The sequence below is a fragment of the Ascaphus truei genome, chromosome 2, assembly GCF_040206685.1.
Source record: "Ascaphus truei isolate aAscTru1 chromosome 2, aAscTru1.hap1, whole genome shotgun sequence".
NCBI classification, from domain to species: domain Eukaryota; kingdom Metazoa; phylum Chordata; class Amphibia; order Anura; family Ascaphidae; genus Ascaphus; species Ascaphus truei.
The window spans coordinates 346797557-346815083 of NC_134484.1; the positions used below are offsets into that span (position 1 = coordinate 346797557).

At 43.5% G+C, this 17527-nt stretch overlaps 1 protein-coding gene across 3 annotated transcripts in view; it reads left to right on the plus strand.

Moving 5' to 3' along the window:
• Positions 1–16115, plus strand: part of PALS2 (protein associated with LIN7 2, MAGUK p55 family member) — a 208588-nt gene extending 192473 nt beyond the window's left edge. For all 3 annotated transcript variants that reach the window (XM_075586787.1, XM_075586786.1, XM_075586788.1), the window contains one exon: positions 13912–16115. In XM_075586787.1, the coding sequence (XP_075442902.1) occupies positions 13912–14088 (177 nt within the window). In that variant the 3' untranslated portion in view covers positions 14089–16115. The remainder of the gene's footprint in view (positions 1–13911) is intronic.
• The last annotated feature ends 1412 nt before the right edge of the window (positions 16116–17527 follow it).

The window sequence follows — 17527 nt, forward strand, 5'->3', positions numbered from 1 at the left end:
CCTGTGGAGCGAGGTGCCACTTCCTCCATCCCACCAGGAGATGGGAGGAAAGGGTAACAGGCCTCACATGGGCCAAATGCCTGAGTCAGGGCTCTGATCAGCATGGGAGACAAGAGAGAAAAGGGATACCTCTGTGCTCACTGTATTATTACCATCTGCCTGCAATAAAGCCAGTTGTATCAGAACCAGTGTGATTACTGTCTGGTTCTGAGAAAGATGAACAAGGTGTCAGTATGGGCCATCCCCTGCCCCTGCAGAGAATCTATGCTGACTGGAGGTGCTGCACCCTTGAAGAACAAAGGTAACCTGCACCCCTGTCCTGGTTCTACCCATACCATCGCGGAGCACTCAGCCCTCCTGTTATCAACAGGTATACAGCCCAACACACCCTGAAGTAAGTAGCCAGATAAGAAGCAGACCCCCCTCAATATCACTTGGGGTGGGGGTACAAGGGCTACATATTTAAAACTGCAGACTAGCTGATCAGCCTAGGAATTGCAATAAAGTAGAAGCACTTCAGTATGTAGGCCTTCAGTATATGTTTACACAGTGGTTGTTGGCAAAAGGCTCTGTCCAACTATCTCTTTTTTGCTATTCGTACAGTACTGTATGTTGGCTTGTTTTTCTTTCTTGTAGAGTATAGTTTTGGAGGATTTAAAATGGGAACATATTTCCTATTTTTCACTGTGCATCTCTTCACAGCAGGGTGCTGTGAAACAGACACACTGAACCATGCTTCCTACTGCGTACATTCTACGTGTAGGAATCAGCAGCTCAATGCTGTTATTTATAAATCAGTCTAATCTTTACAAAGGTGAAGGTTTGAACAAAAAGCAGTGTCTGCTTGCAGAAGTACCTTCTCTAAGTGTGTAAAGCGTGGACTGCACAGCATAACAAGTGGAAAGAGGCAGACTTTTAACCCAATCAATGACACAATTGAGCAATAGAACATAGTAATGCCCAGATCCGCAAAATTGTGCTAATGTTTACCACGCCTTGGCTCCCATTCATCTGACTAGAAGTAAAGGCATTCTAAAGCTTAGCACCTTTTTGTGGCTCTGGGCCTAACACTGCAAAACCAATTGTTATAATATACTGTAACTGTACACTAAACAAGCCAGTTTAATGCTTGTGTAGCTATCCATAGCTTTGTAAATGTACAGTATGGGCAGGTATGTTTTTTGGTTTGACAAGTAATAATTGTATCATTAGTCAAGCAAATAAACCTAAGGGCTGGGACCCGCTGTGCCCGGCGGCGCGGGCGGCCGCGTGAGCGTTCCCCACCAGCAGGGGAATCCTTCTGAGCCGGTCCCAGTCCCCCCTCGCTGCACGGCTCACTACGCGCTGTGACGCGTCAGCCACCAGGGGATGCAAGAAAATTGTGATCCCGAGCCGTGACGCGTCACGTGGTGCGCTGATGAGCCTATCAGCGGCGGGAGCGGGAGCTGTCAGACAGCTTCCTACACAAGGTAGGGGGGGTGGTGTGGGTGTGTGTGGGTATGTGTGTGTGTATCAGCGTGTGTGAGGAGGGGAAGGGGGAGGGAGCGGGAGCTGCTTACCTTCCAGCAGCCCGCAGCAGGTCCCTCCTGCAGCCCGGGAGACCGAGCCCGTGGAGGGAGGGGAGTAGCGGGTCCCTCCGCTCAAACCACGCCCCCCCCCTTCCCACTCCCGCCCCCATCCCGCTCCGGCACCCGGCTCCCTACAGACCGCATATCGCGGTCTGTGCCTGTCAGCGCGCTGCCTGTCTGCAGTGCGGGCGCGCTGACTGAGGGAGCAGGCCTTAGCCTAAGAAGCTGATAAACTGCAATCCAGTGTTTATGACCAGAAGCAATACTGGGTAGGAATACCAGAGGACTTCTTAGAACATTTGCAGCAACTGTCATTTTAAAGCTCATTTGATTTTTTTTCAAGGTATTAGAGAATTACACAATAAAGAGTTAACTATGATGAGGGGCAAAAAAGGAAAAACATTTTAAACATTTTTAACCAGAAATGTGCCTTTACATTGCCTTTTTGAACTAAGTACATTTTCTAGCAGTTTTCATTTTCTGAACAATTTTGGGTATAAACATTACATTTTTGGATGGATCCTTTTTATGTGAATTAAAACACGGGTGCTCACGTTGAGTCCTCCAGGGATACCCCAAGGCCAGGTTGTTGTGCTTGGAGTTAGTTGTTTGATCTTAAATTTGATTTACTACCAAACATGGAAATGCTAAACTTTTATTAAAATGACAAACTGTCACTGAATGCCATGCTTTACTTTCATGCAAATATAAGGCATATGTAGCCATGCCATCTGTGGCTACTAGTTTGCTTCCCTCCTGGCAGTAAGTCCTGGTATAAGCATGCCTTGCCAGTAGTTGCTATGAGGTTTTCCCCCTTCCCTTTGGTACTGCACTTAAGTGACAACAGGGAGTAGTACTTCTTGTTGTTGCTGGGACAACGGGGTGCCCGCCTCCTGGCTGTACTTAAGGGCAGGACCGCCCCAAAGTTAGTAGGGTTCCTTCCCCACTTGAGGAAGGCAGGTCACACAATTGGGAGCCTGAGATTGGGGCCTTCCCCTGTGCTCTTCCCTCCGGGGGAGAGTGAGTGTGGACCATACCTCTGCCTCTGCTAGGGAGATGGGGAACAGCTAGGACGGCTGCCGATGCCCTTGGCCTGCATGAACCCCAGAAGCCTGTTCCTGTGTCCCCACTACCATCGGCGAACGACTCAGCCCTCCTGTTGCCAGCAGGTATATGCACCACACACCCTGTAATGGCCCCTATCTGCAATTGGGTGGGGGAAACACAGTTACATTTGGAGGCACTGCTGAGATCTGTATCAGGACAGGCTTTCCGCGAAACAAAGCTGGAAGTAACAAGGTACGCTTTCAGAACAAGTGCTATTATAGGAGGGGGGAGGCTAGGTGTAGTGTCAGGGGGATATTGCTCCCAGCAAGAAACTATGGCCTAGACTGCCCTATCGGGTGAATGGTCTGGAGATAAGAAGGCTATTGCTGTTGTAAGTTGCCTTGAGGCGGATACTCAGGATGCCTAAAGGGGGTGCTTTGGTTAACTAAGTCCCAGAGACCTCTGGATAGGGTCCGTAATACTGGCAGCCAAGTGGCGCGGCGCAAGGGTACTAATGGGGAAGAAGTACTAGAGGACTACTAGCCAGTAGCCAGACTATGGAACCACAGATTGCTTGTAATGGACGGTAATCGTGTGCAGCGTATCGAGATGGAACTTTGCTAGCCTGGGGTACAACCTACTCTTGGTAGACTGCTAATCTATATGCCGCAGAGACCACAGGAAATGGATTCCCATAAGAATCGCGACTCCTGTGGGGTCAGAGAACGGATTATGCTCAAAATGGAGGTTCCCTGGCCCGGGAATGTGCCACGTGAGTTACATGAGCTAAGGGGGTGTCTCTCGCAAATGCTGGAGAGCACACGTGCTGCTTGCAAACAGGCTGTACGTGAACTTTTTGCAAAGTTCTACAAGGGTCTGGCGCAAAAGCCAGGACCCCACCCAAGCGATGTGACTGGCTCAAGCCGGAGTCAGAGTCACGCCCCATCCACATCACTGAGTGCCCCTCCTCTAATCTCCACCAGAGGGAGGGGCATGATGATGACCAATGCCTAACGTCTTTGGAGAACAAGGGGGGTACCGAATGTGGCGAACCGCACCCTCAGTTCTTTGGATTCTGGCGAGCGAAAGGAGTGAACGTTCCATTTCTCTTGTGCCCGTGCTTACAAAAAGACTTGAATATGTCTGGTGGTATGGACTTTGACCCCTATCGGCGACCAAGGGGGGTCCTGGTGGTGAAGGTGGAGGGAAAAAGGTACATCAGATGCCTGTGCCCCCAGTGTGATTTCCCAGGTGGTGAATTGACCTGGGGAGCCAAGTGTGCCTGCTGCGGAGCACAGTTCCTGAAACCCATGATGCTGCGGCCTACGGAATTCGCAGAGAAAGATGCAACTGACCCCTCTACCTGGGTGGTCAATACTGTTGCTATTCAATCTACCTCAACTATGGAGGCTTCGGAGGGTCCCTGCGCCCTAGCTGAGGCCCAAGGGGATTCGAATATCCCGATGACCACAGAGCATGCTGAGACAGTTCCAGACATGGTACCCGCCGAGGAACCAGAGATGGTCGGTGAACCGGAACCAGCCCACGAGCACCCGGATAAGGTGACTGCCTGGGGTGATGAGGCACCGATGTTCACAGAGGCTCAGGAGCCCAGAGAGGCCTTGCCTATTGCCCCTGATGACTCGGAAAAGATCCGGTGCCTTTCTCCTGCGGATATGTCCCTAGCCTCTTCCTGTACCAGCAGCCATAGGTCTTCAGTGGTGTTTCGACTGCTATTGATTACACCGACCAATGCTGTGGAGGAACCAAACTGTCCTAATGGCTCCGGAAGACAGAGGAGCCCTGCAACAGTAACCGCGAAAGACCTTAAAGGTGGATGAGCCTACCTTCCGTGGAGGTATCCCGAGGCCTACTCAACGATTTTACCGAGATCCAGGCGGATGATCGAGAAGCTACTTCTGGACGACCGCCGGATGCCGACGCCCTTCCAGTGTGTGACCTGAAGTTGCACCAGGACCCCGCGAGACTTGTCGGAGGTGACGTCGAAAGGACAGCGACCGCTGGGGCGGTAGAGAAGATTTCAATTCTCACTTTAGTGAGTACTGCTATTACCCCAATAAAGAGGCATGCCTTTATTCGGTCCATGTACGAACGCGTGGCCTTCCTGAAAGAGGCTGAGGATCTGGCTAAAAAGAAAGTTAGACCTCCGGTGTGCCCGGGTGTACCCACACCTGCTTTCAAGGCCCCTTATCCTGCGACCACTCTACCTGAGATTCAGTTGCATTGCCGGTCCCCTTTTTCCGCGGCTGCTACAAGGCTTTCCGATGAGGAAACCCCACTTGCTAGGCTGGCCGAGGATGGTGTTCCACCGGGAGATGCAGACATTGCTAAAACGGACTATTGCTCCTTGCGGAGGAGTAAAAGAGCCGCTAAGTCTTTCAAACCTTCCTAGGACTATCGGGATTGGGAGAATGATTTTGATAACGGGTCTTTGGGTGCGTCCAGTATTAATTCTCCAGGTAGTAAGCGGTCAATGTCTGTTACAGTATGTCTGATGTGTCAGGATGTTCCACACATAGAGGGGTTGTTGTCCGTGGCAATAGGCAGGTTCACCCCTGAAAGGCTGCAGAGGCCATGAGACGCTGCGAGCGAGAGATTAGGCTAGGCTTAGTACAACCTACAGGAATGGCCCATAGGCCTATGCCCAAACTGCCCTGGGACAGTGCGATAATGGTGGGGTACCAGTCCTATGAGGGATTAGGGGGATCGCCTACTCTATCTACATGAGAAAGGGACGAGATGCTTCACAAGATGCCGTGCGCAGACCACCATAAGAGAGTATTTTCAGTAACAGTGTCCGACAGTACTGGATCACTAGTAAGAAAGCCAGAACCTGAGCACTATTATATAAAGAATTATCCATGTTGGGAGGGACTTTTTGTATGCACATACAGACACGTTGGGTGATATATGCCAATAAAACCGTATGTACTGTAATCATTGAAATGTTATCATGTATAGCGAATGTGATATCATTATGTGAAATGTTATCTTGTTTTTGTTCAGGTTTCATTTAACGATGGTACCCGAAAATTTAGGACCTAAGCAGGGTCGTTGGGAATCCACCAGAGGGAGAGTGTAGCCATGCCATCTGTGGCTACTAGTTTGCTTCCCTCCTGCCAGTAAGTCCTGGTATAAGCAGGCCTTGCCAATAGTTGCTATGGGCTTTTCCCCCTTCCCTTTGGTACTGCACTTGAGAGACAGAAGGGAGTGGTACATCCTGTTGTAGCTAGGACAACAGAGTGCCCGCATCCTGGCTGTACTTAAGGGCAGGACCGCCCCAAAGTTAGTAGTGTACCTTCTCCACTTGAGGAAGGCAGATCACACAACTGGGAGCCTGAGATTGGGGCCTTCCCATGTGCTCCTCCCTCCGGGGGAGGGTGAGTGTGGTCCATACCTCTGCTAGGGAGGTGGGAAGAGCTAGGACGGCTGCACGTGCCCTTGGTCTGTAATGACAGTCCAGGGACCATCATCCAGTGATTACTTACAGACTGTATCCGGCAGAAGACTGCTGTGTAACTGTTACTGCAGAGTGTAGTAATAAACTCGTTCCTGTTTGCAATATACCTCCTGCCTGGTGCGTGACCTTACTGGGCGGAGAGGTAATAGTTCTATCGTGGGAGATTACCTTCAGTTCCTGGTGCCTACGGCAGATGGAGGCGCTGTACTGCTAAGGAGATATGTGGGGTATAAACCCCAGAAGCCTGTTCCTGTGTCCCCACTACCATCGGCAGATGACTCAACCCACCTGTTGCCAGCAGGTATATGCACCACACACCCTGTAATGGCCCCTATCTGCGATTGGGTGGGGGAAGCACTGTTACACATATATAATACATACAGTTAGGTTCGGAAATAATTGGACAGTGACACTATTTTCATCATTTTGGCTCTGTACGCCACCACAATGGATTTGAAATGAAACAACCGAGATGCAATAGAAGTGCAGACTTTCAGCTTTAATTCAAGGGGTTGATCAAAAATATTGTATGAAACGTTTCGGAATTGCAACCATTTTCATACACAGTCCCCTTATTTCAGGGGCTCAAATGTAATTGGACAAATTAACACAATCATAAATAAAATGTTCATTTTTAATATTTGTCGGGAATACTTTGCAGTCAATGACTGCTTGAAGTCTGGAACGCATGGACATCACCAAACGCTGAGTTTCCTCCTTTGTGATGCTTTGCCAGGCCTTTACTCCAGCTGTCTTCAGTTGTTGTTTGTTTGTTCGTGGTTCTTTCTGCCTTAAGTTTTGTCTTCAGCAAGGGAAACACATGCTCGATCGGGTTGAGATCAGGTGATTGACTCGACCATTGCAGAATATTCTACTTCTTTGCCTTAAAAAACTCCTGGGTTGCTTTCACAGTATGTTTTGGGTCATTGTCCATCTGTAAAGTGAAGCGCCGTCCAATCAACTTCGCTGAATTTGCTGAATCTGAGCTGGCAATATATCCCTATACAATTCATCAGGCTGCTTCTGTCTTATGTCACATCAATAAACACTAGTGACCCAGTGGCATTGTAAGCCATGAATGCCCATGCCATCACACTGCCTCCACCGTGTTTTACAGATGATGTGGTATGCTTCGGATCATGAGCCGTTCCAAGCCTTCTCCATACTTTTTTCTTCCCATCATTCTGGTACAGGTTGATTTTAGTTTCATCTGTCCAAAGAATGCTGTTCCAGAACTGGGCTGGCTTTTTTAGATGGTGTTTGGCAAGGTCTAATCTGGCCTTTCTATTCTTGAGGCTTATGAATGGTTTGCACCTTGTGGTGAACCCTCTGTATTTGCTCTCATGAAGTCTTCTCTTTATGGTAGACTTGGATAATGATATGCCTACCTCCTGGAGAGTGTTCTTCACTTGGCTGGATGTTGTGAAGGGGTTTTTCTTTACCATGGAAATTATCCTACTATCATCCACCACTTTTGTCTTCCGTGGACATCCAGGCCTTTTTGTGTTGCAGAGCTCACCAATGCGTCCTTTTTTCTCAGAATGTACCAAACGGTTGATTTGGCCACTCCTAATGTTCCTGCTATCTCTCTGATGGATTTTCTTTTTTTTGCAGCCTAAGGATGCCCTGTTTCATTTGCATTGAGAGCTCCTTTGACCGCATGTTGTGAGTTCACAGCAACAGCTTCCAAATGTAAATGCCACACCTGGAATCAACTCCAGACCTTTTATCTGAATAATTGATGATGAAATAATGAAGGAATAGCCCACACCTGTCCATGAAGCAGCTTTTGAGTCAATTGTCCAATCACTTTTGGTCCCATGAAAAAGAGGGGGCTACATATTAAAGAGATATAATTCCTAAACTCTTTCTCCAATTTGGATGTGAATACCCTCAAATTAAAGCGAATAGACTGCACTTTAAGCCCATATTCATTATTTTACTGTAACTTGAATTTATTTTGGTACACAGCCGAAATAACAAAACTTGTTTGTGTCCAATTATTTCTGGACTGTATACAGTATATAGTACACCCTTTTTGTGTGTTTTTTCTGTCTTGACTACAGTATTATTGTTATACTTTGACTGTCACTGTTATTTTCATTCATGACACATCTTGTCTAAATGTGATACATACATTTTTGACGGCTAGGTTTACCTGTCTATAATCATTCACAAGTAAAAAAAATTGATTTTTGGCTTATCCTGACTTCTGATTTGTTTTCTGCATTTAAGTGATGGGGACTGTGGCAGGACAGCCTGTAGCCGAGGTCAGGGAACAGTCCACACGTGTAGTTTCAGGATAAATGAAAACGTTCAGTGGCTTTATTTCTCCACAGCAACATAACATGCGGGTACACTGCCCCTTTAACAAAATTAATCCTGCTCCACTTTGGGAGAAAAACTGACTAACACAGCAGTCCTAGCTAGCAGGCTGGCTGGCTGGCTAAACCATACCCAAACCGTAAGAGTCTTTTTATGCTCTCATCTGAGACAGGCAGCTACTGCTAGTAACAAATCCTTATCTACCTTGCTGGCTCTCAGGTGTCAGCTTACATCCTGATTAGCTAGCTTCCACCTGAGTTAACCCTTATGAGTGCTGGATGAAGCACTCAGACATGTGTTTCCCAGGCATAACTGATGGGGGTTGACTTCACCCTGTCACAGGGACACTTTGTTTTGTTCTAACTTTTAAAGGGAATTGGGGTCCCTTTTTAGTTCCCGTTCCATCATTACTCATTATATTTCTTTATGTATTTATTCAATTTTTTACTATGGTTGTACGGTCTGATCTCTATATTTTGGTTAATGAGTATAATGTACTTGTATACATTATATGACCAATCGGCATGGAATTGTGCAGAAAATATGTAATTGCCCCAAAAATAGTTTCTAAGCTCTTCAGCACACAAGGTAGAACAGATGTGATGCTTCCAAAATTGGAGAAAATTCCTCCACAGCATATATACAGTAAATGATCAGGATGACAATGGGGAGTCCATGAATAATAAGGCATATATATGGCACGGGCTAAGTGTCTAGTGGGGGCCACTTGACCTCCACAGCTTAAACACTATATGAACCCAGCCAAATAACCAATATGTAAATAGCAACAGCACAGGTATCCATATATATATATATATATATATATATATATGTTGGGGCACTGCGGCCCTTTACCTTGGTGCTTGCAGGACTTCCAGACATCCAGGGCGTGCAGTCCATCCAGGTAAGTAAACAGCAAGAAGTAGGGTGATGATGAGTCGCGACTCATCATCACCCCACTTCTTGCTCTTCAGCACACATACTGCCATTCAGATGTTTGAAGTCCTGCCTAAACTGATAGTTATAGTACTTCTAGGAATAAGGCTATGCTTCTTAAATATCCAAGGCCCGTTTCATGGTGTTATCACTCACCCCCTGCGCGTCACTTTCTACCATAACCCTCTTGATACTCTTAAAACAGTATGAAGCGTGGGTTTTAATTACGTCTCATAGCTTTCTCACTAAAATGTATGTATGTATAATTCTAATTACATAGTGCCAACAGTGCTTTATTTTCCCTGTTTTACAATTTTTTCAAGGGCAAACAATAGGAAATTACAACATACAGTTAAGGGAGAATCTATCCCAAAGAGCTTACAATGTAAGTGGCATATTGGGAGACTTAGATACAGTAGGAGTAAATGTGCATTGCTAGAAAAGCAAATCAGGTAATATAGGCATAGACAATTTAATAAAATGATGCTTTTACGAGGTGCATTTTCATCTGTGCTTTAAAAATGGAGAGAGGTGTGTTTGATGAATATTTAAGTGGAAGAGTCAACCAAGCTGTGGTGCATAAACCTTCTCTGCTGTGCCAAACGTCATCGCTCATCGCCATCTAGAAGTAAAAGTACTGAAATCACTTGTAGTAAACGCTTCTTTTGTAAAATGTAACTGTGACGATCGAGCCCCTAAATAGTGTTGGGACTGAAGGGGTTAATGTGTAAATTGTGTGTAATAACCTGCATTCCCCTTCACCATCTGTATTTGTCCCAGATTGTAGCTGAATTTCCCAGCTGCAATGTGTTTTAAACGGTGTCCCCCCTAAATCATCTTGTGAGGGAAAGGGTTAACTGTATTGTGTGTATAATCCCGTGTTCCCTGCCCTAAAACGCAATTCCTTCACTGGAAAATGTATTTTACAACTTGTCAATGTTTTTCTATAAGTTATAATATAGAGCAGGGTAGAAAAAGGGTGAAATGTCCTCGGGCGCGTCACTCTGCTTGCGGCTCCACGACATATAAACGTGTAAAATGGAAGAAAAAAAAGGGAGGGCCACAGTAAGGAAAACAGCACAAAAAAATTATACACACTTCTTCATTAAGATAGGGAGAGGGGAGGGGGGAGGGGGGGGGGAGAAGAGGGAGGATAGATAATGGAATCACACTTTTAGGGTGGAGACACACTCACATCAAATCTCTAGTATCTTGAGCAGATGTCTCCTCCTCTGTATGTGATTGGGTGAGTTGTAGGTGAGGAAATGCCTCCTGATATCTTCCTTGACAAAAAATAAAAGGGAGAAAAAAATAGTGCAATACAGTTTAATTGAACAGTGGGTGGATGAGATTTAAAACTTACAAGCGACCGATATATTTGGGCATAGGAAGGAGATGGCGCCAGACTCCGCAACGTGTCCCTCTCTGGGTTGGGGTGTTTTGTCTTGGCTGGTCCCTGCTGGCAGGTTCTTCCTGTCTGTGTATCGAGGTGTATAAGGCTGCAGTGGGGATTATCGGAGCCCGTGCAAAGGCTGTGTCCTCCTCCGGCCGCCTATCCCCTCTGCACAAACAGTCTTCAGCTTCCTTACTCCGTTGCGCATGCGCAGACGGCGAGACGCTGGGCCAGGATACAGGGGAAACAAACTCCTCACTACGGTGGCTTGGAGTAACCAAAAAACATCAGACGCGTTTCGCCAATGCTTCCTACGTCACTGAACCCCTGTATCCTGGCCCAGCGTCTCGCCGTCTGCGCATGCGCAACGGAGTAAGGAAGCTGAAGACTGTGTGCAGAGGGGATAGGCGGCCGGAGGAGGACACAGCCTGTGCACGGGCTCCGATTATCCACACTGCAGCCTTATACACCTCGATACACAGACAGGAAGAACCTGCCAGCAGGGACCAGCCAAGACAAAACACCCCAACCCAGAGAGGGACACGTTGCGGAGTCTGGCGGCATCTCCTTCCTATGCCCAAATATATCGGTCGCTTGTAAGTTTTAAATCTCATCCACCCACTGTTCAATTAAACTGTATTGCACTATTTTTTTCTCCCTTTTATTTTTTGTCAAGGAAGATATCAAGAGGCATTTCCTCACCTACAACTCACCCAATCACATACAGAGGAGGAGACATCTGCTCAAGATACTAGAGATTTGATGTGAGTGTGTCTCCACCCTAAAAGTGTGATTCCATTATCTATCCTCCCTCTTCTCCCCCCCCCCTCCCACCTCCCCTTTCCCTATCTTAATGAAGAAGTGTGTATAATTTTTTTGTGCTGTTTTCCTTACTGTGGCCCTCCCCTTTTTCTCTTCCATTTTACACGTTTATACGTCGTGGAGCCGCAAGCAGAGTGACGCGCCCGAGGACATTTCACCCTTTTTCTACCCATATTCATACAGAGGTTGGTGAATCACCTCTGAAAGACTCAGGCAGCGGAACTGCATTGTGGAAAGGACTGAAGCTACACATTGAATAGTAGGCTAATTTTTTCTGGCGCAAATTTTCCCTCTTTTTCTAATAATATAGAGCAGGGCTCACCAAATGGAGCTTTGATGGGTTAAGTGTATGCAAGGGGAGAACACTTAAAGTCCTTTTGTGTTGTCCTACACTTCCCGACCCCTGTGGATAAGTAACACCAGAGGTGAGACAATGTGCTGAGAAAAGGGGCTATGACTCACCCCATTGAATATGCAGACCTGGTCTCACAACTAGGTGATAACCATTTCGCTTGTCAAAGTTGATACCCTGAGACAAAGCTTTGACAGTCCACTGACACTTCAGCCAGACTTTCGGACTACAGATAATTTGGCTCCGTTTTCTAAGTGGGGGCTAGTTCAATGCCCACTGTGCATGTCTGGAGCTGTCAGGGGAGGGTTAAATCAGCTCTCCCACATGACTTGGCAATGTCTGATAGGTGCAAGATAATTAATTGCCAATCCGATGAGGCTCATGTTAAAAACCAGGTCCCTTAGCTTTAAAAGGTGCCTACAGCCTCAGCCCTGTGCTGTTCATGATGTCCTGAATTCAAGGGTGAACTGCTATCCTTGCGTCGGGATATTTCGCCCTATACCATCTTGTAAGTGTTTTTATCCCATGTTATTCGTTTTACTGTGTGTGTTATTTTGAAAAGAAATAAACTTACAGTTTTATTTTATCGCTGTCTCGCTCCAATTAGTTCCCAGTGATTTTGTGTTAAGTTTCTGTTCCACCGTGACAGTAACAGTATTCACTTAAATGGGCATTTCGTCTTGCCCGATGTTTTGTTTTTAATGCAGAAGTTCCTTACCTTTACGGCAATGCAATTATCTAAGCTGCCGATCAATCAGCGTCTGTCCTGCTTCCCAGTGCACGCAATATGGCTGTCTTTTTCAAAAGAGTAACTGGTGTGGCTTATTAAATAATAGCTACAGCAACCCAATGAAGCTTAATACATTACAAATCGTTAAAAAGGACAAAGAGTAGGAAAATGCAGTGTTATCTAATACTACACAACTGATTTATTAAAAGAAAACACATATAGGGTTTTGAATGAAATGCAACTACTTTCACATCTCCTCTAGCTACATGGGACAGTTACAACCTAAAATCTGATTGTATAGCTTAGTTAGACTAATAATATTTATTATATTATATATAATAGGTGGGTACCTAGTTTTATTTACTGTAACTATACCACCAGGCTCTATTGACTGACACACACGTTAGGTGTGTGAGATATATATATACACACACACATACATACTGTAATATATATATATATATATATATATATATATATATATATATAAAGCAACTGTAAATATTACTGTATGTTCTTTTGCATGTCTTAGACAGGTCTGCAACCCTGTTGCTTTATGCTTTACTGTGGAGGGTTTTTGTCACTTTTTTTACCCACCATAACCTTAACGATTGTGGTATATATATATATATATATATACATATTGCGTTAAGTTATGGTGAGTAAAAAAAGTGACAAAAACCCTCCACAGCAAAGCAAATATGCAAATGCAAATACAACTGTATGCTCATCTGCAGTTCTTAGGCAGGTCTGCAACCCCGCCTTTCACCATTATCACCCAGCACACAGCACTTCCACTGCAGCAAGGGATTCTGGGAAATGTCATGCAAATGAGCACACAGTGCCACTTTTTGCTTCAAAAAACATTTTTAACATGGTTCCCTATAGGCTTAAGCTTGCTGCATGGTCACAGCTTTGAGCACAGCCAGGGTTAAGGTGCATTCCCAGAAAACCCACCCACAGACAGCTGTTTCGACCTTTATGGGTCTCATCAGTGTGGGGTTGGTTAACTGGGTATGCAGAGAAGCTAAAGGATGGGGTTTACCATACTGAGTTAAGTTATGGTGAGTAAAAAAAGTGACAAAAAACCTCCACAGCAAAGCAAATGTATGTGTATATATATATACACACATACACACATTGCAACTGGATTACCATGGCTACTATACCATTTGACTAAAATGTAATATTTCACCATAATAAAAGTACATGTCTTATGTTTTCTAATCTCTGCTTTTTTTTCCCCTCACTACACAGGACACAGATCTGAAGAAAACTGTTGATGAGAGTGCTCGGGTTATGAGAGCCTACAACCACTATTTTGACCTGACCATTGTAAATGATAATCTAGACAAAGCCTTTGAAAAACTGCAGGCGGCTGTTGAGAAATTAAGGATGGAGCAGCAGTGGGTTCCAATTAGCTGGGTCTACTGACTAATTTCTTGAGCTAATATGTTAACTAATGAGAAAGACACTATATTCAATGAGATCATACACAGAGAGAAGAGACCTGCAACACTCGTGTCTTTTTTTCCCCTGCAAGGATTGAAAGGATCGTACACTATTCTGAATTTTTATATAACACTTTGAAGGGAAAGTGTACTTAAATATGTAATTTATTTTAATTTTTATAACTTTTTACAGATAATCTTTCTATTCATAATACATGAAGGAAATGCGTTCAAGCATTTTATGTGAATTTTTATTTGGTACGTTTGCCTTTTTCATCCAAGAAATGTCAAGTCATTCATATTAACATTTGGTCTTACATTTTCACTGTGATATATAAAGGATACTTGAAATAATTTTTGTAAGTCTCTCTTGTTTGATACGTAAATGGATTTGTACATGGTAGGGGAACACACTACCTTCTGACCAATAACAACTAAAAATAATGTATTAAGTCAAAAGTAATGTATTGTAGCATATTAGCATGAAACTGCATAGTTTTGTTACTAATGATAACCCCTTTTGCTGTCAGGTCTTGCAACACATTACAAAGCAAGACCCCTCTGGCAGCAAAGCGCTTAAGGACAGCTTTTCTGTGGGTTGAGTGAGGCCACGGTTCAAAGGGTGTTATACTAGCCATGGCCCATACTTATTTAGTGGAGGGGGTAGTTTATTTTGTTGTGTAATTTCAGCACAGACCCAATGAAGACTTTTTAGTACAACAGAGTTTAGCACTGTTGCTTGCTCTTTCATGACTGAATAAGTTAAAAATTAAACTATATGAGACCCTTACAGATCCATATGTCCGTGGATCTTTGCATTACTAAAAGTAGTCCCATTGAGGTTTATGTTTTTACTTTGAAAATGTTATTTGCTAGCTGTTGAAATGAGTAATTAGTAGAATTGCATCCTTCATTCTAGGCAATAAACGTCACTGTTGTGAGGCTGTTCTCCAGTGCCTGCTTGTGAACGAATTACCAATCGATTATTAATAACAGACTGCTTCAGTGTGGTCGGGACCAAGGTTTTATCATTAGAGCCTTATACCAGTGATAGTCTAATAGCAGAAAGCCTTACAAATGGGGTTGGGTTTAGTACAAATGTTTTTTTTTTTCTGCTGTTGTGAAGACTTGTCTAAAACCAGTCAAATTCTTTGTACATCTTTATGATAGAACAGTTCAGTATTTCTATATTAACCCATATGACACAAAAGGGGTTAATCTGTGACAATTTATGATATTTTTTTTTTTACAATATTAACAAAGTGCTCTGCCATTGTATTTTACAAAATGTGATGTACTAGTATGTTTGTGCTGTATGTTATGTGTGTTACATATTTTCCTTAAATAGCTTGTACATTTTTTGTCGGACACTGTAAATTGGTGTCAGCATTCTTTTTGTAACACATTTAGTGTCAAGTGATTGCGTAAGACCTATTATTTGTTCCCATTAACATGGTGTAAATATGTGGCATTTTTTATAGTGGGGCTGCTAAATCTAATATTACATATTTTGCTTATGGGATATTATCACTGGGGGCTTTATAGCTTTACCCTTGGACACTGCCCATTAAACATAAGTATATATGATAATCTACAACAGGCTATCACTAAGATATTTGCTGCTAACTCAAAGATGTTTGCTGCTAACTTGAAGATGTATAATTTAACTGTTATTTCTTGACTGTCATTACATTGAGCATTGAAACATTTTAAGTAGTTATTATTTAAATTGTAGTGGTTGATCGAAAAGAAAATCTTAAATAGATAATACTCCTGACGCCAAAGCATACTACAGGATGCTAATGAAGGAAGCTTCCTATGAATATTTTTTCAAAAGGACAAACCACCTAATTACTTTAAAAGCGGATGCTGATAGCTCATAAATAATTCTAACTGTGCATTTAAAAAGATGATTTAAGATATTTAACAGTTGTGATTTTATATTGATGAAATAGAAGTCACCAGGATAATGCATTGTATTAAAATAAAAATTATAATTCAGTATTTAAAGTCTGTTGGCTTATTTTAGTAGTAACAGCATCAACAAGTAGTGTATCCCATTGCATATGCACACAAAGCAATATAACAAGGATTGTACAAAGATGGGTATATTACAAAAAAATAGCCCTCTCCTCAACAGAATTCTATACTGTTAATAAAGTAGATCCAAAGATGGATATATGAACAAATCACTAAATGTACTATTTAATACATGAATAGGACATTGATTTCCATAGGACCAAAATGTTGGCTTTGGCTAATAAATGTTATATGTATTGCTTTACTTTTGTATTTACTGCTTGATTGGTGTGTCCAGTTTTGGATCTATTCACTTGTATGGGGAGATTAATGAAAGTGCAATAGCCATGATCACATGTTAAGTGCCAATTACTTAACATGCTAGCACACCACTATGAATCTTCCCCATAATATGCAATTATGAGGTACAGTTATCTGCAACAAGTATTTTGTTAACTTTTTTTTTTAAGATAATAGGTTAAACTGATCTGAACAGAATTCTTTAATTCCCAGTCAAAAGATGTGGGGCCCATATTCAGTAGGCGTTCTTCTCATGGTCAGAGCTGCAGCAGGATACTTCATTTGCCGCATATTGTTTCTGTAATTATTCTTAATAATCTACTTGATTATTAGGTTATATTTCTCTCCCAGGCTTCCTTGAGTCTTTCGGAATTTCTTAATAAAACTAAAGAGTCATTGTTATACATTGGGGAAGATAAATCATTCATCCTTACAGATCATTTTTTTTCAATGTAATTTGGGTCACTGGACCTTAAAAGTAATGTAGATTACCTCAATCCTTCGCCCTCTCTTCAGTCTCTGCTCAAGGTGTACAGTAGTATCAAATTTGTGTAAAAATTGTGTTTTTGTCTGTGTTAGCAAGTGAAGGTTTGGTTAGTGCCGAAGGCGACATCCTACTGGACAATAATGCCATTTAAAAAGCATCAGCTAGACTTCCCGCCCGGCTGCTCTCAAAAACAATTTCAACAATTCCAAGACCTCAATATCAGGAGGGTAGCAGACTTGCTGAAGAGGAAATCCTGTCCTTCCAAGAGCTCCAAGCTAAATACCAAGTACGTGACCTCAACCCGTTTAAATTCCTTCAAATTGGGCCTTCTCTCATAGTGCTCTCCCAAAACGCCATATTTCCCAAAACTACCAAATTTGAATCCCTCTGTATCAATGGTTTGTATCAGAAGGGATTGATCTCAGAGATCTATAGGGGTTAGAGAGTCAACAGCAGAGAATCCAAGCCACGCATATATGCAAAAGTGGTGTGCAGACCTTAACCAACAATTAGATATGGATGATTGGAAGGACTTCTGGGAGGCAGCCTCCAAGACCTCAATTTGCACGATCACAAAAGAAAATATTTATATAATTCTATTTCAATGGTACCTAAC